Source organism: Amphiura filiformis, unplaced genomic scaffold, assembly GCF_039555335.1.
Source record: "Amphiura filiformis unplaced genomic scaffold, Afil_fr2py scaffold_58, whole genome shotgun sequence".
Classification (NCBI taxonomy): Eukaryota; Metazoa; Echinodermata; class Ophiuroidea; order Amphilepidida; family Amphiuridae; genus Amphiura; species Amphiura filiformis.
Window position 1 is genome coordinate 99965 of NW_027305522.1, and position 20770 is coordinate 120734.

General features: G+C 38.2%; 1 protein-coding gene across 1 annotated transcript in view; it reads right to left on the reverse strand.

Annotated features, from left to right (window-relative positions):
• The window catches only part of LOC140144485 (protein unc-45 homolog B-like), a 166312-nt gene that overhangs the window by 71726 nt on the left and 73816 nt on the right, over nucleotides 1-20770 (reverse strand). Inside the window, 1 exon segment of the mRNA XM_072166296.1 lies at nucleotides 19338-19455. Within this exon segment, the coding sequence (XP_072022397.1) occupies nucleotides 19338-19455 (118 nt within the window).

The following is a 20770-nucleotide window of genomic DNA, read 5'->3' on the forward strand; positions in this document are numbered from 1 at the left end:
TTTTGCAATGTCTAAAGTTAAATATTGCATTTTCAGCTAAATACATACCCGGTAAACAAAATGACATTGCTGATGCACTTTCACGATTCCAGGTAGAACGTTTTCGGAATCTGGTGCCAGAGGCGGAAGCAGAAGGCAGGTCGGTGCCGCAATTTGTTTGGGGGATTTAGCTAATCAAACTCAGAGATTGTTGAGAGCATCAATGGCAGCATCAACTTGGACATCATATAGTGCAGGTGTAGAAATGTTTTTAAGATTCAGAAATCAGTTTGATCTGCATCAGATTTGGCCGGCACCTCAGGAGCATATAGTCAATTTCATTGCATATTTAACATTAGAGGGGAAAGCACCATCCTCTGTGAATTCATATATTTCAGCCCTCGCATTTGTCCATAAAATTAATGGGTGGCCAGATCCAACCTGTAGTTTTATAATCAAAAAACTGAAGGAAGGTTGCAGGAGGCAAAATCCTCGTTGTGATGCAAGACTACCTATTACACCTGTTATACTGGATAATTTGATCAAAAAATTACCATCCATTTGCAAATCACAGTTTGAATGTTTTTTATTCAAGGCAGCATTTCTTTTGGCATTTTTTGGATTTTTAAGAATTGGGGAGTTTACATGTGTGAAAAAGTCAGGTGATTTTTCAAGAATTTTGGCTGTAGAGGATGTATCTATTTCTAAAGAATCTCAGAAAATCATAGATATGACAATCAGATACTCAAGACGGACCAAAAGGGCTATCATCAAAATTGAAAATTGAGAGCTCTTCTCATAGTCAGTTATGCCCGGTAAAAGCCATTGAAGATTACCTAAGGGTAAGACCTGTCCAGCAAGGGCCTCTGTTTATACATTTTGCAGGCGATCCGCTAACTTCATATCAATTTACTGGTATCATGAAAAAAGGCATTAAACTTTTGGGAATATCTCGGAGTCATTTTAGTGCCCATAGTTTCAGAATTGGAGCGGCTACAGTAGCATCATTAGGTGGGGCTTCGGATGAACAAATTAAGGAAATGGGTAGATGGAAGTCAGGTGCTTTTCATGCGTACATTAGACCACAGTCACTGTTAAACACAACAAGAGTCTTTCTAAAGTAATTGCTGACTAATTAACAATTTCAATTCATTTCAGGTACTTCACTTGTTTGCATCGAGAAAATCTCTCATGTCAAGAGGGATTGGAATGTTTTGCATTAACTGTGATAATTTTCATTTCTAAATTAGGTGCTACCCAAGGAGGAAAATTTTGAAGAAAAGTTGAAATTAATGATTAATAAATTTCCTTTTTTATTAAGGTACTTCACCAGGAGACAGGGAAGAGAAACTCTCTCGACGGTTGTTCTTACTAATAAGTTGTGTAAGGTTGGGGCTTTAGCCTCGATATCATTGCAGTTTTACTTAGTTTTTTGTTCTCTCCCATTACAGAACGACCCATGCGTACATGGATAATCGGGGACTCGATAATCAATCGCGCGGGAAAACCAAATACACAGTTGCATGGGGGAGGTGAATGTTTTTGGAATGGGAAGCCTGGAGGAAAACTCTTCGATTTAAAATGGAGAGTTGCAAAGCTTTTACAGGAATGTCCATTTCCAACTACGATAATAATTCATGTGGGCACAAATGATATTTTTGGGGCAAATCTGGGGGTGATAAGGGCCAACATAGAAGAGCACTTGAGGGCTTTAAGGCAGTTTCTCCCCTTCTCTAGGATTATCTGGTCGGATATCCTATTTCGACTAGGTTATTCAATGGAAAAGAGAAGGGAGCAGGGGTAAGATGCACAAAAACTTAAATAAGTTTGCACATAAAGTCTGCAGGGAAATGTTGGGGGGTAATGCCCACGTGATACGTTACAATGACGTCATCCATCCAAGTATAAACAACGTGGATGACCAAGGCCCAATTTATATGTGGGATTGTACGCACCCTACTGAAAGGGGGCTTATGATCATGCGCCAACAGATGGCCAATGCCTTGGGGTTTTTTAACCGTTATCCGGAGATTTTGGCATATCCTCCAGGGTCTGATGAATGGGATGAATAAGAATATATGTTTAGCAAACAAAAAACAAAGGGGGGGGGGTGTGGCGTGTTCCTGGCATTTTTAATGCCAGGAACACGTTGGGAGTGCAATTTGATATTAATTATATAAAATAATGGCTTTATATGTACAATGTCAAAGAAAAATGTAATAATTCTTTTGATTTGAAATTTTCTTAAGGAACTTGGAAGCTTGGGAATCTCTCGCGGCTCCAATCAACAGCAGTAAAATATTAAATATGATAATTAAAATATGCTAAAGGCTTCAGCTATAATCTTCTCATTTGCTTCCAAAGTATCTCTCTTTCAGCTATACGGTGTAACTCACATCCAGCTTTTCAGCTTTTGCTTAAAGTATCTCGCTTTCAGATATAAGGGGTATTTCACATCCAGCTTTTGCTTAAAGTATCTCGCTTTCAGATATAAGGGGTATTTCACATCCAGCTTTTCAGCTTTTGCTTAAAGTATCTCGCTTTCAGATATAAGGGGTATTTCACATCCAGCTTTTCAGCTTTTGCTTAAAGTATCTCGCTTTCAGATATAAGGGGTATTTCACATCCAGCTTTTCGGCTTTTGTTTTTTGCGTAAATGCCAAATATTTTTTATGATTGTTTTTTGCTGAATTGAAGCCTTTAGCCTTTGCTGTTCATATTAATTAAATTGTGAATTGTGTATGCATGTTTTTTGATGAATATACAAAATAAATCTCGACCGTGTTCAATGGCTGAGTAGTGTGGCAAGGAATATAACACTTTGGATGTGTTTTATTTGGTTTCTCTGTCTTGGGGTAATAAAGATTCTGAATGTGATCAATCATGAAGAATCAAAATTTGCCCTGCAGAGAAAATGGGTGCTTCCATGCCTGCATCCAGGGGCGTTAAGTGAAAGGCATGTTAGAATGACCGCTGGTCATCACGTGTTTCGTTTGCATAAAGCATCCATTGTGTTCTTGTGGGAGTTTGGCCAATCAGGGCAGGCTCGTTTGTTTATCCGGTTGCGTTGGGAGCCATAGCCGAATCACAACACAATCAGCCATCATTGAGGACGTTCATAAATAATTTTATTTACCCACCCACCATCCCCAAAAAATCTGGTGTTTGTTTTTTTTGCTCTTTTCTTACTTTGCAGGATTCGCATAAGTTGCAAAGTGTTCCAGAATTAGAGGTGGATTGTTGGTGGGAGTGCAATTTGATATTAATTATATAAAATAATGGCTTTATATGTACAATGTCAAAGAAAAATGTAATAATTCTTTTGATTTGAAATTTTCTTAAGGAACTTGGAAGCTTGGGAATCTCTCGAAGGCTCCAATCAACAGCAGTAAAATATTAAATATGATAATTAAAATATGCTAAAGGCTTCAGCTATAATCTTCTCATTTGCTTCCAAAGTATCTCTCTTTCAGCTATACGGTGTAACTCACATCCAGCTTTTCAGCTTTTGCTTAAAGTATCTCGCTTTCAGATATAAGGGGTATTTCACATCCAGCTTTTGTTTAAAGTATCTCGCTTTCAGATATAAGGGGTATTTCACATCCAGCTTTTCAGCTTTTGCTTAAAGTATCTCGCTTTCAGATATAAGGGTGATTTCACCTCCAGCTTTTCAGCTTTTGCTTAAAGTATCTCGCTTTCAGATATAAGGGGTATTTCACATCCAGCTTTTCGGCTTTTGTTTTTTGCGTAAATGCCAAATATTTTTTATGATTGTTTTTTGCTGAATTGAAGCCTTTAGCCTTTGCTATTCATATTAATTAAATTGTGAATTGTGTATGCATGTTTTTTGATGAATATACAAAATAAATCTCGACCGTGTTCAATGGCTGAGTAGTGTGGCAAGGAATATAACACTTTGGATGTGTTTTATTTGGTTTCTCTGTCTTGGGGTAATGGGCTGAAAATGAAAGAAAAAGCTAAAATTTTGCCTCAAAGAAATTTCCAAAAAAGAGTAATTCAGCTTTCACACCCCTGGTACTCACGCACACACGAAAGTGCTTGCCATTCATATAGTGTTTGCGGGTACGCATGTGCGCCCCAGATACACATGCATGTGTGCAACTGTTTGCAGGTACGTACACACACCCCAAGTGTTTGTGGGTATGCAGGTGCACATGCAAGTCGCAAGTGTTTGCAGGTACACAGGGGTGTTAGTATTTGTGTGTATGCACATGAATGCGCACAATTCTGTATGGGTAATCATATGTGTTTGCAAGTGTTTATGGATACGCACACATGCTCCCAAGTGTTTATGGGTACATGTCACATGTTATTACCATTTGTCACAAATTCTTAGTCTTCTTTCTAACTACAGGGCCCATAGCTCAAGTTGATTAATTTCCATGTTACGTAAATAAATATAACCAATATTGTTTTTTGGTTATCAAAAACTTCCTTCACCCAATGGAATTTGGGGATCTGCACAGGTACTTGGTGGATATTACAATCTAAGTTTGGATAGGTTTGCGCTAGGTTCGGCAGCAACCAGCCTAGTTGATGTGATCTGTGATGATCACCATAGCAGAGAAATTACAGCGCTTTGAATCCTCCTACATGGAAAAAGGCGCTATATAAATCCAAAATTTATTTATTTATTATTTAACATACCCTATACGGAGGAGGAGGATGGTCAAATTTCATCACTTGCTACTTTCACATGTGATTTGGTTAGTCGAGGGTGATGAAGAACAATTGGCTTTCATGAATACACAAGACCGAGGCATCGCTGCTTAACCCTAACCTGCCTGTATACTACAAAATACTAGTTGATATATGCGCTGTTCGTGCGTGCATCCCACGTGGTGTGATGACGCAATCGCCCTAAGTGATATATAGGCACGGTTTCGCTGGCCAGCGAAGCCCAAGACCTGTGGCAAAGTGTCGCCGACCGAGTGCTTGGCATGCAAGGGTCTCGGGTTCGAATCCCACCCAGAGCAAACAACTTCTTTCCTTCTTTTCTCTCTTTATTCTTCCCCTTCTTTCCCTTCCCGTCAGCCAAAAAAGCCCTTAGGGGTTAGGGTTAAACAATGAAATTGTGACATTTGCAGCCTATCAATCTCAAGTTTATTTGTGAAAACGTGGGGTTTGGAGAATAGGTTTAAATTTACTACAACAGTACAACTAATTATGTCTAGATTGTTCATCGTTTGCCTAAATAACTTTTGGTCCCAATAAGCAAGTTTCCTCTTGACTTTCTTCTGCTGAAAAATAAGTAGCAGTATATACCCAGTATCATAGAAATGTATCAAAATGATATACATAGTACTGGTAACTTCAATTACACGTGAAAATATGCTAGTTATGCCTATTAATGCAGGTCAGAGGGGAGCATGACCTGAGCCAAATAAAGCTGACACACAAGAGGAATGGTATGGGTTCTATAAAGGAGTTCCCAAGGCTTGATAAGGAGGTGATCATTTCCAGCCCATGTGCATGATTTTTCTAGGTGGTGGAAAATGCCCAAAACTTTTGTTTTGTTATATTATTGACATTAAACTCAAGAAATGCAACATACCTATGGAAATATAAATGCAATTATTGGCTTCCTTGACTTGTTTCCAGTGGCAGCACCAGGATTTTTTTTTTTTTTTTTTTATGGGGGAATTGCAAAAGTTAATTTCAGGGAGGGCAAAATCACCAAATTTTGTGCAAAATTGCAGCAAAATATGGACATTTTGGGTTTTTACTGGGGGGCATAAATGCCCCCTCATCCCCCCCCCCCCCGTGATGCCGTCACTGCTCATTTCCTGTACACTGTTTTTAGTTAAAATAGAAAAAATATGGTTCCTGCTATCCCACTAGCCTTAAAAGTGGTACATTTGCCAACAGCACATAAATTATGATATGGAACAGATGAGAATTCTTCCATTAAGTGTAAATGAATCCTTACCATAACTGATTCTACTTGCCACCTGTAATGGGCAATTTGTATGTAAATTAACCAATTTATGAGGAAAAAAGAACTATAATTATCATCATAATCATTCAGCTCTATGCTCACAAATCTAACGCTATAATTATTTATCTATCTCCAATTAGTGTCTTAATACAGAGAAATAAATATACAGTTCTCAACAGCTTGCTTTTTAACTTGAGCAAAATGAATGATTTACTGGGATGATCTTCCTTGACAGTGTTCCAGTTAAATCACTTTCAAATTAAAAGTTGATACTTCCAAGTTTCTTAAACTATTCATAAGAGTGGTTCAATTGTTCAGGAAAAAAACTCTTACATCCAAGTAGAATATTGCCTATGTTCTCTTTCCTCAAGGTAAAAGTTTAGCTGAATTTATACTCGATCGCTTTTGCAGTAAAGAAATTCTAATGCATGCTCCGTGTTTTGCTGCGTTGTCAAGCCAGTACCTTTGCTTTTGCAAAACTGACATCGCTTTTATGAGTTGAAAGCTTGTCATGCGAATGCATTAACCAATCATAGCCTACCAACTGGATCTATTATATTTTGCTAATTAATTTACTTTTCTTGATCATTAACATGTATTTTGTGATATTTTAAATATTTTAATTGTCGTCCATAATCATGATTGCCATAATTAGTATAAATGAAAAAGCGACATACGATGCCTCACAAAATTCATCAATTTCCCATCGTTTTTCAAAAGCGATGCATCGCAATAGCTCAGAGATCTAGTCTATTAAAATTCAGCTTTACCGATCTGTAACCATCAATAGCCAATCATAGCCTACCAACTGGATCTATTATTTAGCTAATATACTTCTCTCGATCATTATCATTTGAATGTATTTTATGGGATTTGTAATATTCTAAGTCGTCTGCAATCGCAATCGCCATGATTAGTATAAATGAAAAAGCGACATGCATATGTGATGCCTCACAAAATTTGACAATTTCCCATCACTTTTCAAAAGCGATGCATCGCAATCGTTCAGCGATCTAGTATAAATTCAATCTGTAACCATTATCCTGACAAGTGTCAAATGCACCATTGGTGCAGATGAAAGATAATTGTCCACATATCTATTACATCCTCCTATCAATTTTGACTTGCCTACATTAAGATCAAAACATTGTATAATTTCAAATTTACATCCAAATTGAATCATTTATTTATGAGATGCATACTGATGCTGTAACAATATAACGAAATACTTCAAAATCAAATTTTTTTTTCTAACATCCGACTTATTTTGCATTAATGATGTCATCAACTAATCTGAGCCTTAAGGGTGCACGGAGGATCGCTTTTGGCAGGAACTTGCTTCATTTTATTCTCACTAGGCCTAAAAAAGTTGTATTGCCCCTACACTCCAAAGTCATGTTCAGTCAGGCTTGTTTTTTTTTAATATATCAGAGTTGTGTGGTAGAAATTACAAACAGGCTAAACATTTTGCGAAGTTTACACCAAATATATGAAAATTCAAATTATGAAAACAAGGGATACCTTAAGCTATGAAACAAATATGAGAACCTAATTTAACAAAAATATGAGACAGCAATAACTAGACTATGTTTCTAGATTAATGTATTCAAAAGTAAACACAGCCAAAATAAAAAGTCTCCACTAGTTCCAGCCCCATTTAATCAAAGTCTGATGAGTTTATGGCAAAATAATTCATGCGGTTACCCGTATTTGGCGGTTCTCGGCTGTCGCGATTACCTGGCTGATGGTGACTGTACCCACCAAGTTTTATGCCCATAGGACAGTTTTCACTAATTTGACCTCAGATGACCCCTTGTGACCTCGAAATGACCTTCCAAAATTTGGCTCTAAATGTTGACTGTACCCACCACATTTCATGCCCATACAACAGTTTTTAGTAATTTGACCTTGGATGACCCCAAAATGACCGTCCAAAAATTTGACTCTAAAAGTTGACTGTACCCACCAAGTTTCATGCCCATTCGACATTTTTTAATATTTTGACCTCAGATGACCCCTGGGTGACCCTAGATGACCCCAAAATGACCGCCCAAAAATTTGACTCTAAAAGTTGACTGTACCCACCAAGTTTCATGACCATACGACAGTTTTTACTAATTTGACCTCAGATGACCCTGGATGACCTCGGGTGATCTTGGCCCACTTACCGAAACAAACTTGTTCTGTCTGAGGTCCAGATGCACCCACCCACCAAATTTGAGGAACGTGCGACCCCTAGTCTCCGAGAAAATAGGCGGAAAACAGTTTTTACTACTTTGACCTCAGATGACCCCTGGGTGACCTTGACCCACAAACCAATACAAACTTGTTCCGTCTTAGGTCAAGATGCACCTACCCACCAAGTTGCATGCTCATATGACAGTTTTACTAATTTGACCCCTAGATGACCTCTGGTGACCTTGACCCACTAACCAATACAAACTTGTTCTGTCCCGGGTCAAGGCGCACCCACCCGTCAAGTTTGAGGAACGTCGACCCCAGTCTCTGAGAAAAACAGTTTTACTAATTTGACCCCTAGATGACCTCTGGTGACCTTGACCCACTAACCAATACAAACTTGATCTGTCTGGGGTCAAGCTGCACCCACCCACCAAGTTTGAGGAACGTCGACCCTAATCTCCGAGAAAATAGGCGGACAGACACACAGATAGACAGAGAGACAGATAGACAGATAGACAGATAGACGATGCGTATTATTATATAGACTAGGCGGTTACCCGTATTTGGCGGTTCTCGGCTGTCACGATTACCTGGCTGATGGTGACTGTACTCACCAAGTGTTATGCCCATAGGACAGTTTTTACTAATTTGACCTCAGATGACCCCTTGTGACCTCGAAATGACCTTCCAAAATTTGGCTCTAAATGTTGACTGTACCCACCACGTTTCATGCCCATACGACAGTTTTAGTAAGTTGACCTTAGATGACCCCAAAATGACCGTCCAAAAATTTGATTCTAAAAGTTGACTGTATCCACCAAGTTTCATGCGCATACGACATTTTTTACTAATTTGACCTCAGATTGACCCCGGATGACCCCAAAATGACCGTCCAAAAATTTGACTCTAAAAGTTGACTGTACCCACAAAGTTTCATGCCCATACGATAGTTTTTACTAATTTGACCTCAGATGACCCCTGGATGACCTCGGGTGATCACTAACTGAAACAAACTTGGTCTGTCTGAGGTCCAGATGCACCCATCCACCAAGTTTGAGGAACGTGCGAACCCCAGTCCCGAGAAAATAGGCGGAAAACAGTTTTTACTAATTTGACCCCTGAGTGACCTTGACCCACTAATCAATACAAACTTGTTCTGTCCTAGGTCAAGATGCACCTACCCACCAAGTTTCATGCCCATATGACAGTTTTTACTCATTTGACCCCTAGATGACCTCTGGTGACCTTGACTCACTAACCAATACAAACTTGTTCTGTCCCGGGTCAAGACACACCCACCCGTCAAGTTTGAGGAACGTGCGACCCCCAGTCTCCGAGAAAAACAGTTTTTACTAATTTGACCCCTGGATGACCTTGGGTGACCTTGACCCACTAACCAATATAAACTCGTTCTTCCTGGGGTACCAAGCTACACCCACCCACCAAGTTTGAGGAACGCGCGACCCCCGGTCTCCGAGAAAAGAGGCGGACAGACAAACAGACACACAAACACACAAACAGACATATAGTAAGATAATAATTTTCTATACACTTTCCTTAGAAGGTTGACACCAAATTTTATATCAAATGTTTAATCATCGTGAACATAACAACCGCTGTTTGGAAATTTGTGCGCTTTTAAAAATGACATAGGGAATTGTATCACGTAGCTGAGCTAGTGTGAGTCCCAAGAATTACGTCGCCTGAATAGGCCGGCAGGTTAAAGGTTTACCCATGCATGTGAAAATGCAAATCAAATACCCCGCTCTTACAATTGTGCGCAGGCAAGTGTACAATGATCCCTGTACAGGTTGCTTCAGGCCACATAATAAGCTGATACAATGCATTGGCTTTTGCGTGGTCAATTTGTAATTTGTCATTTTTAAAATTGCACGAATTTCTAAACAACGGCTCCTATGCTCCCGATGATTAAACTTTTGATATCAAATTTGGTATCAACCTTCGAAGGAAAGTGTATAGAAACTTATTATATAAATTATTTTGCCATAAACTCATCAGACTCTGATTAAATGGGGATGGAACTACTGGAGACTTTTTAATTTTGCTGTGTTTATATAAATAACTAGTTGTGGTTTAAAAATATAGGGTGGATTTTCCAAAAAAATTGTAATATTTCCCAAATGTTGAAATGATGGTCGTATGTATTATTTTCAATCCCAAAATATATACTTTCAAAGGACAACCGTCTTTGTTATTTATATGATGAAAATAAGGTCACAAAATTTCTCACCAAACACGTTCCTGATCCTGTGTGCGCCTTTAATCACCATCACTTCATTACCATTTACAAGATTCACATACAAAAAGAGCCTTTTTATTATTCTTGACATACTATCATAAATCACACTGCAAACTTTGACCAGAAACACTCTGGAAATGAAAATTCATGATACTGAATTTTGTCTACAGATAATTAACTGGTACACACATACCATACATGACTAAGTACCATTGTGTGAGGGGTGTGTTTGCAACCACATTCAAACTGTGGGGGTGTGTATATTATACACATACCAACTGTGGAACTGTGGAAACTTATCGCAACTGTAGAGCTCTGTTGCATCAAAAACAGGGTCTTTGAACCATAGAAAGAAAAATCTGTGAGAATGGTGATTATTTACAAAGAGTAAGTGGAATAGTGTGGAACGGGGCTGCTTCTGCTTTTCACACACTTTCTTCAAGAAACATGTCAAGTTCCACACTATTCCATTTACTCACAAATTTCTTGTGTTGGGTGCCAATTATTGGGCTGTGAATGTGGTCCAGGAAGCTGTTCCATGTCAGTGCATTTTGCTGTTGTACCAGTTGGATAACTGTTTAGTTACTGAACAGTGTTTAGAGTAGAGTATTGTTTAAAGTAATCCTGTGTTCAATTTTTGTTCATTTTTATGAACAGGAATTTAAGATATGACCTTGTGAAAAATTATAAGTTTTTTTTGAGGCCAGTTTAGATCCAATACCAATCTTTCAGAAACACCCTAAATTCTGTGAGTGTGAGAGAATGAATTCCACATCCATACATCCACAAGCCAGAGGGTTTACACATTTTACACTACAGGAGACACCATTTCTGAGAGGAAAATTACATTCAAATGGATTAAAAAATAAGGTTAATATAAGAAAACAAGCCTAGATAACAGCCTTGAAGAATATCTATTATACATGTAATATTCTTCAAGGCTGTTATCTTGGCTTGTTTTCTCAAAATTATACCTGGACCCCTGGCCATTGAGGGTGAGATCTTAGTTACACCCCTTCCCCAATTCATTGTTTTCCTTCACTTTCAGAGTCCCTGTATAATTTACAAGAATCAATTAAACTATACAACTTTTTTACTTTATATTAGTTAGGGGAAAAAGTTCACTTTGGTGACCACTCTCTGGCTAGTAAGGTTTGACGATTGATTAGAGCTTCTATGGACCATTTAGAAAAAAATAGCCACCATGTCCCTCATGAAAATCCCGGCATTTTTTGCTAGAGGCCAAAATCCAAAATGGCACCACCATTTTGAAAATTTAAGTTTTGAACCAGAGCACCTATAATCATGCACAAAGACACTTTTTGGGTATGTAAGTACAAGGATTCCGATTCTGACATTAGTTTGACATTACGGCATCATTTTCACCCAGAAATCCAAGATGGTGGCCGGCACCATCTTGAAAAATTTAGTTTTGAACAAGAGGACCTTAAATGGGTGTACAAAGACACTTTTTTGGATAAATCGACCACAAGGATTTCAAATTTGACATTACTTTGACATTACTGAACTCATATTTACCCAGAAATCCAAGATGGTGGCCATGACGCCATCTTGAAAAAATAAGTTTTGAACCAAATTACCTAAAATGGTGTACAAAGACACTTTTTCGATGAAATCGACCCCAAGAAATCGAATCTGACATTAATTTGGCGTTACAAAATAATTTTTGCCCAGAAATCCAAGATGGCCCCCATTTGGTAGGCGTAAATGTGATTTTTGAATGAGAGCAGAAGCATAAGTGTGTCATTTCCACCTTATCTGGGGTTCATGTCCCTTATATGGGGTTTAAACTGCCTTATCTTGGGTTTACATCCCTTATCTAGGGATAAGGTGCCTTACCTGTGGTTTAGACGGTCTTATCCTGGGTTTAGGTACCTTACCTGTGGCTAAGATGCCTTAACCTTAGCATATCGCAGTCTAAACCCAGATAAGGCACATAAACCCCAGATAATGCGCCGTAACCCCAGATAAGCGACGTAGACCCCAGATAAAGCAGTCTAAACCCCAAACAAGGCGCCTTAATCCTAAATAAGGAACATAAACCCCAGAAAAGGCATCTAAACCCCACATAAGGTGCCTTAACTCTAGATAAGGGTTGTTAACCCCAGATAAGGGTCGTAATCCTCAGATAAGGCATCTAAACCCAAGATAAGGCGCCTTAACCCCAGATAAGAGGCGTAAACTCAGATATGGCAGTCTAAACCCCAGATAAGGCGCCGTCTGGGGTTTACTTCTCTTATATTAGGTTTATGTTCCTTATTTATGGTTAAGGCGCCTTATTTGGGGTTGGGACTGGTTTATCTGAGGTGTACGTCCCTTATCCGGGGGTTATCGGGGTTTAAACTGTCATATCTGAGTTTACGTCTCTTATCTGGGGTTAAGGCGCCTTATCTTGGGTTTAGATGTCTTATCTGAGGTTTACGACCCTTATCTGGGGTTAACGACCAGTATCTAGAGTTTGGGCACCTTATGTGAGGTTTAGATGCCTTATCTTAGGTTTATGTTCCTCATTTAGGGTTAAAGCGCCTTATTTGGGGTTTGGACTGCTTTATCGGTGGTCTACGTCCCTTATCTGGGGTTACGGCGCATTATCTGGGGTTTATATGCCTTATCTGGGTTTAGACTGCGATATGCTAAGGTTAAGGCATCTTAGCCACAGGTAAGGAACGTAAACCCAGGATAAGGCCGTCTAAACCACAGGTAAGGCGCCTTATCCCTAGATAAGGGATGTAAACCCACGATAAGGCAGTTTAAACCCCATATAAGGGACATGAACCCCAGATAAGGCGGAAATGACACACTTATGCTTCTGCTCTCATTCAAAAATCACATTTACCCTCTACCAAATGGGGCCATCTTGGATTTCTGGGCAAAAATTATTTTGTAACGTCAAATTAATGTCAGATTCGGATTTCTTGGGGTCGAATTACAGAAAAAAGTGTCTTTGTACACGATTTTAGGTAATTTGGTTCAAAACTTATTTTTTCAAGATGGCGTCGGCCACCCCCTTGGATTTCTGGGTAAATATGAGTTCGTAATGTCAAATTTGAAATCCTTGTGGTCGACTTATCCAAAAAGTGTCTTTGTACACGATTTAAGGTCCTCTTGTTCAAAACTAAATTTTTCATGATGGTGCCGGCCACCATCTTGGATTTCTGGGTGAAAATGATGCCGTAATGTCAAACTAATGTCAGAATCGGAATCCTTGTACTCGACATACCCGAAAAAGTGTCTTTGTGGATGATTATAGGTGCTCTGGTTCAAAACTTACATTTTCAAAATGGTGGTGGCGGCCATTTTGGATTTTGGCCTCTAGCTTAAAAATGCCGGATTTTCAATGCGAGGGACATGGTGGCTATTTTTTCTAAATGGTCCATAGAAGTCGAATCAATCGTCAAACCTTACTAGCCAGAGAGTGGTCACCAAAGTGAACTTTTCCCCCTAACTATATATAGGAATCTTTTATTCTATTGACACATTCAGGTACATTGAAATCAGACATGCCAACCTCTGGGATCAAATCTGTATTCTGAAACCCCAAAAGCTGTATTTTTCATTAAAAAACTGTATTTTGTATGATGGCATGAAAACACACAGGCGATCTTGCTATCTGGAAACATCTTCAAGGGTTGCCAACTTTGAAAAACACATTCCAGTATTCTCAAACCTCAAAATCAGAATTTTCCATACAAAATCAGAATTTTCCATACAAAATCAGTATTTTGAAAATATACAGTTCTAAAGATATAGGCATTTTCGTGTTGCTCAAAACAATAAAATACAAAGAAAATTGAAAGTGATTATTGGCTATATCTCAAAATCAATATTCCTAAGAAACAACTTATTTGGCTTGATCACAGCACTTTCATGGTGCATGCATGGATTTAACAAAAAATGCAAAAAAACGCCTCTAGATCCACAAGCCTCAGCACACTTTACAGGTTGTCGCTGACCACTACGGTCCCACATCATTCCATAAACCATTGAACAGAGCAAGAGCTCTGTGTTTCTGTTTGAATGGCTTTTCATTTGTATAACTCCTGATCTGGTGACACAATGATCAACAAGCAAAGCATCAACATGACAATGTAGGCCTACATGTACGCTACTTACAAGGAAGCAGTGGCTCTGCTTTAATCACCACGGCTTGCATAGTTAATTATGGCTTGACACAGTTCGCACTGTACTTTGCCAGGAATATTAATTTTCTTGAAAGCGAAATTTATTGTTAATGTCAGTCTAATTTTGGACAGGCAGTTTGAGTGAAAATGGCAGGCACTCGTCAAATCCTTGTACTTTTTCTTCATTATAGTATAAAAGCATTGCAATTATTTGTTGATTTACTCTAAGTGTTACTTTCAAACTAGACAGACAAATGAAACTCAAATACTATCAAAGCCCCTGCGATTCTCTAAAATGTCCACAAAGATGCAGTGTACGTGGGTATCAATGCCGTTTTCTTTCTACTTACCTTGCCAACTATCTACTTTAAGGGGGTACTACACCTGTTGATAAATTTGTGTCTATTTTTCATTTGTCTCAAAACCAATAACACAGTGGTAACAAAAGTTATGTATATTATAGGGGCAAGGAATCCAATTACTACACTGGAATTTCAGTGACCCAAGACAAGCGGTTAGATTATTTATGATAAGAAAAGAGGTACCGCTATAATGTACCTCAATTCCTATCATATATACTGAACCGCTTGTCTTGAATCACTGAAATTTTAGTGTAGTAATTGGATTCCTTGCCCCAATAATATACATAACTTTTGTTACCAGTGTGTTATTATTTTTTGAGAAAAATGCAAAAATATTCACGAATTTACCACAGGGGTGTAGTACCCCCTTAAAACTGAACAAAGATGACTGTACATTGACAAAGGCCTGAAATGGTGCATAGCATTTTGTTTATACATCCTATGGTGTATGGCTTTTTGTAAGAAGGCAGTTTCTTCATATTTTATTACAGCATACCTTTTCCTTTTTGGAAAGCATTTTACACATACTTTGTACTGCTAAATACTAAAATGATTTAACACTGTAAAGTGTGCCATGGCTTATGGATCAACGTCTAGGCGTTGTGCCTGTGCGTAGCTCACTCTATATCACTGCGCTTTTTTGCACATAACACAAAAGTGTGTTAATCTCGGGATTTTGTACAGATTCTGCATGGAATTATTTTTAGCAGCACATAAAAGTAACATTTTCATTGGGAAAAAGGGAGGAGGTTTCAATCAAGAATAACCTGGTACCATATAAATTATTTACAAGAGCCTCCCCAAAATAATAAAGGGAAAAGAAAACAACATGCTCCACTTAATAGCATATCAGTCAAGTTAGCTCAATCAATAAGGTGCTAGACTTATAGTGCAAGAAGTTGCGGGTTCCAACCCTGGCAGTGGTTAGTACGCTCTCATCATGTTAAAAATTGAGTTTGCTACACTCCCCTGGACAAGGAACTTACTGTGAATTGCTTCATTGTAAGTCCCTGCATTGTTGTTTAATGGTTTATGGAATTATATGAATATGTTGCAGACAACAATAATGAAGTAATAAAAACCCTTTTCCGGCCAAATATCTCAAAATCAACTTCAGGGCTCAACAAACATCAAAGTTTAATTGATACATGTGGGAGGGTTGGCCTTGAATTGTAATTTCATAAATATTTTATGGTTGTTCTTTTCTATTTCATTCAATGGTTTAGCCCCGGATATAACCACATAACACATATAATCCAAAAACAAAATCCAGTGAGCTACAGACAGCTACATGTAGGTGAATATATTAATATGTGTTACATCTTTGTTCAGAATTTGTTATTTCTTTTTTCTCTCTCTCTCTCATTTCCACTGATCAAATACACATTGCTTTTATTTATTGATCATCAAAGAATAGGCATAAAGACCTGGATCAAAATTCTATAGAAAATTCAAATTATGCTGACATCACTCACACCTGTACTCAAAGAGCTTTCAATAGAAATAGAGTCGCAATAGATTATATAATGCTTTGTTCGTTTGATGCCGATTAGAACTTGCGACAGGCTATTCATAAAAGTGGTACAATTGTTTCTAACAAAGGGGTTCCGCCATTAAATTGGTCACTGATCCGGCATCATATTAACGCTCTACACAACAGGCGAGTATCAATAAGTGACCACAATACAGTCATGTGTAAGTGCAGTCATGTGTAAAGTGGTACCATTGTTCCCACGTATCCCAATGTGTGCTTGTGTGGGTCTGAAGTCTATAAAGGAGGCTTTAGCTGTCGATGCAATCATCTTTACCACCCACCTGACTTTAGGGCATCATTTAAATAAATTGAATGCTCTTGCTGATCGATTACACATTAGAATGTATGAAGCTCGAAGGCTGCCATTTCCACATATCTATATTACACTATAATGGTAATCGCTATACGTATACATGTAAGTATATAAGCATAGGCCTATAAAGGTTGTTTTTAAGAAATTTCCATTTAATTTTATTTTAAGAAGGAGATTGGTATAGAAATAGTAGCGTACCCAATGAGGGGAGGGGGGTTGGGAAGGGGCAGATTCACCCCTGTGAGAAGTCTTGGTAGGGGAGGAGGGAGGAAGAGGGGAGGAGGGGATATGGAGAATGAGAGAGGGTTGGAGGAAGGGAGAAATGAAGAGATATAATAAAGACAAGTAGATAAATAGAAATATAAGGAAAATGATGGGAAATAGAGAGAGGGAGGGTGAGAGGGGACAAGGAGAGCGAGGAGTGATATAAAGTGTAGGCCTAGGAAAGAATAAGAACAGAGAAGGGAAAAGAAAGGAATGATGAATATGTTTAATAATAATTAGGCCTATATAATAACTAAACACATAACAGCACTGGGCAGCCATTCAATGATGTCAATGCCTTTATTCGTTACGTACTTAAAACGCCCAGTCAGATGTATTTCACACCTGCCAAACACAAGTCACCCAATTTCAAAAACTGGACGTTGAATGTACACTCTCATGAATATTGATTGGCAACATTTTCCAATATGTCAGCGCTCTAATCGGAAACAATAGAACAATAGACCCTGCAGAGCATTGCCTGTACTATACGAATAGTGTCTTTGAAAAGAGCGGTATTGTATTTAATCTATGATTGCACACATACACAGACATGACAGGTGATGAGTACAGCCTACTTGTAGTGCAGGGCAAAACATTCAAAACTTGTATTTATTTATTGCCAATACTATGGTAATTATATCCTGTTACATCACTACTTCTACCGTGAGCAGGGTGAGGAAAGTGAGTTTTATAAACTCCTCAACAAAAGTTTGGAAAGTTTTTTCAAGCATCTGTATCTCAAATTATTTGTGACATATTCATATTGTGTTGCATATCAATGAATAGCTACAATATTCCCCTTTGCAATGACACCCCATTTGAAACAATAACATTTTTCACGGCTGAGTACACGCCTTGTGAATGTAGTGGGGTCTCAAACAGAATTTGCCAAATTCTGTGCTCAAACAACGCTAGCCACTAACCTCAATAACTGGTGGAAAAACCACAGGCAGCCACAATAGTCAGGCACCTTCTCCTCATGCTGCTAACCGACCTGGTTACACGTTACTGTGGCATGGCATTCCATTCTTCAACAAGGATTCGTCGCAGGTCATTCAATGTGGTTGCCAATGGGCTTCTCTGCCACGTACAGCACGATCAAGCTAGTCCCACAAGTGTTCAATCGGGTTGAGGTCTGGCCCCGGGTCTGCCTGATGGCAGGCCATTTTGGCTCTACTCCCATATTCTGTACCTGTAGGTAGTCGTTGACTACCGTGGCTCTGTGGGGCGAGCGGTGTCATCGTGGAGGATTGCATTAGGTCGAAGATTTGGCATTGCAGCTTGCTGCACAGAATAATGGTCAATTTGGCAAATTCTGTTTGAGACCCCACTACCTTCACAAGGCATGTACTCAGCCGTGAAAAATGTTATTGTATCAAATGGGGTGTCATTGTAAAGGGGAGTATTGTAGCTATCCATTGGTATGCAACACAATATGAATATGTCACAAATAATTTGATATACAGATGCTTGAAAAAACTTTCCACACTTTTGTTGAGGAGTTTACATGTACAATCAAAATGCCCCATCTTCAGATTATGAGGAATCAATCTATTATTCTTTGAATTTCTTAATTTGTTACTTCATGAAGCAGAAATTCCGAAGTTGGAAACCACATGATAAATGGCCATGTAAAACAATCGTTCAATGCACTCTGCTGTGAATATCCAATGGATATTATCCATTAAATGTAAGATTGAAACATGAGTACTGTATTCATTCCCACTCGGGGCGAATAAGCAAGTCATATTTCATGGTGCTTTATTTAAAATTAAAACTTTTTTCTCATTGTTTCATCATTAACCAACTCTATATGATCTGGCCTTTCAGTTTTAGAATGCCACCAATTGCTAGAGACCTTTATGTCCTTTTTTGTTGATACAAATGGCAACCACAGCCAAAAACAGTATCAAAATTGTAATAATGCAGTCCAAATTACCTCAAATTTTGCATTTTGACATGAAAATCCTATTATGAATGAGATCCAATGAGTTTTAAAAAGCGCTCGATAGTAAGCACATATGCTAACTATTGAGTTTTTACCGTATACGGACTTTCATTGGAAAGTTTTGGCATGCTTTCGTGCAGACCATAACTTTACTCGGAAGGTAAGCTTAATGGAATTAATCCGAAGGGCTCTTAATAATTTCTTGTTTTGCAAGATGAAAGGTCACTAGGTGTGCGTGCTTATTGGGGCATGAGCGGCTTATTGAAAGAATTCAGTATATTCTACCTGCAAACATTTTCTCAAATAAATATTAGCTATTATAAAAGATGGTCCTAATAACTTAAGGTTATGACTTGTGGCCTGGAAACCATACACAACAGGTTAATACTTACTTGCTCATTCACAACAATATTGCACATACACTCCGTAGCAGCTCTTCTAAGCATCTCATGGTCCTCCCACATGTAGTGCTCGATCTTTGATAATCCTTCTTCTTTGATGATCCGGGTTCTATATTGTAAAAAAAATAATGCCAACACAAACAACATTGGATTTAGGTCCAACTTGTACATGATAAAATACATTTATTTCAATAACAAATTTTGACATGATTTGAGTGCAAATAGTTGTGTCTAAACACACAGCTGCCTTTTGTTGAAAAAACTTTTAATGAATGCACACCGCCAGTGCAGGTTTGCAATTTTTAATGCAATCCATGTTTACACCTCTGCAATATGAAATGTTTCTAGATGATTTCATCTACAAAATAAATACAAACAAACTTGCAAGCTTCCAAAACAAAATGGTCAAGATTTTCAATGATTATTTGGTATCAGCAAATATGCATTTTTGATATTTCAATATAAACTCAAAATTTTTAAGGCTGACATACAGTAAGCCAAATAATTAAGGTCTCAGTTATGTTCACCCCCTGTATATTCTAAACAAAGGCAGATATGTCATAATTGAAACCAGCAGGCAATAGCTGCATCTTTTAGCTTGAATTTAAGACCTCATTTTTTTAAATTGCTCAAGAAATAAAGACAGGACGATCCAAAAACCCAAGGAAGATGCCATTTTAAATGTTGCAGTTTGGTCCATTGAATGCCCTATTGATTTGCACACAAAGTGTACACGAACAAGAGAACTAGCGACATGCTTCCATTGATTAGTACGTTAAAACTAGCGTCATATGTTTTCACTAATTAGAACACAAAAGTTCTCAACTAATTTCAACAAATAAGGTGTTAAATCATAGCTAAAGAGTACATTCGCTGCTTGTTTTAATTTTGACATATTTGCCTTTATTTAAGATATACGGGGTTGAACACAACTGGTACCTTAATTCTTTTGCTTATTTGTAGCTCATTGTTTTATTTTCAATAATAGTTGGTATCAGCAAACAATAAAAACTCCTTTAAAAAAGGAATGGGCGCCCAATGTGAGCTTGGACGTGATATGGTGAATTCCATGGCATGGTGTTTAGATTTGATATTATAATGATTTTTTCTAGGGAAGAGTAGAAGATGATCAAATGCAAATGTGTTTGATTGGGGAAGGTGTATCACAGGACCGTTTTGGATGAAATAAATTGAATTGGAATGAAGCTGTCGTGTCAATTTGCGATTATGTGGTGTGGGGGAGTTCTGTTTTTGGGGCATATTGTAGTGATGATTTTGCTTTGGATATTGAATATTGTTGAATTTCGTTATGCATGGGGGTATATGATGGATAGTATAGAAGACACAAATAAGTAAGCTCCCCCTGGCAAAATATTGGGGGGAGGTTATCCCCCACCCTGGATCTACGCCTATGTTGACCAAAA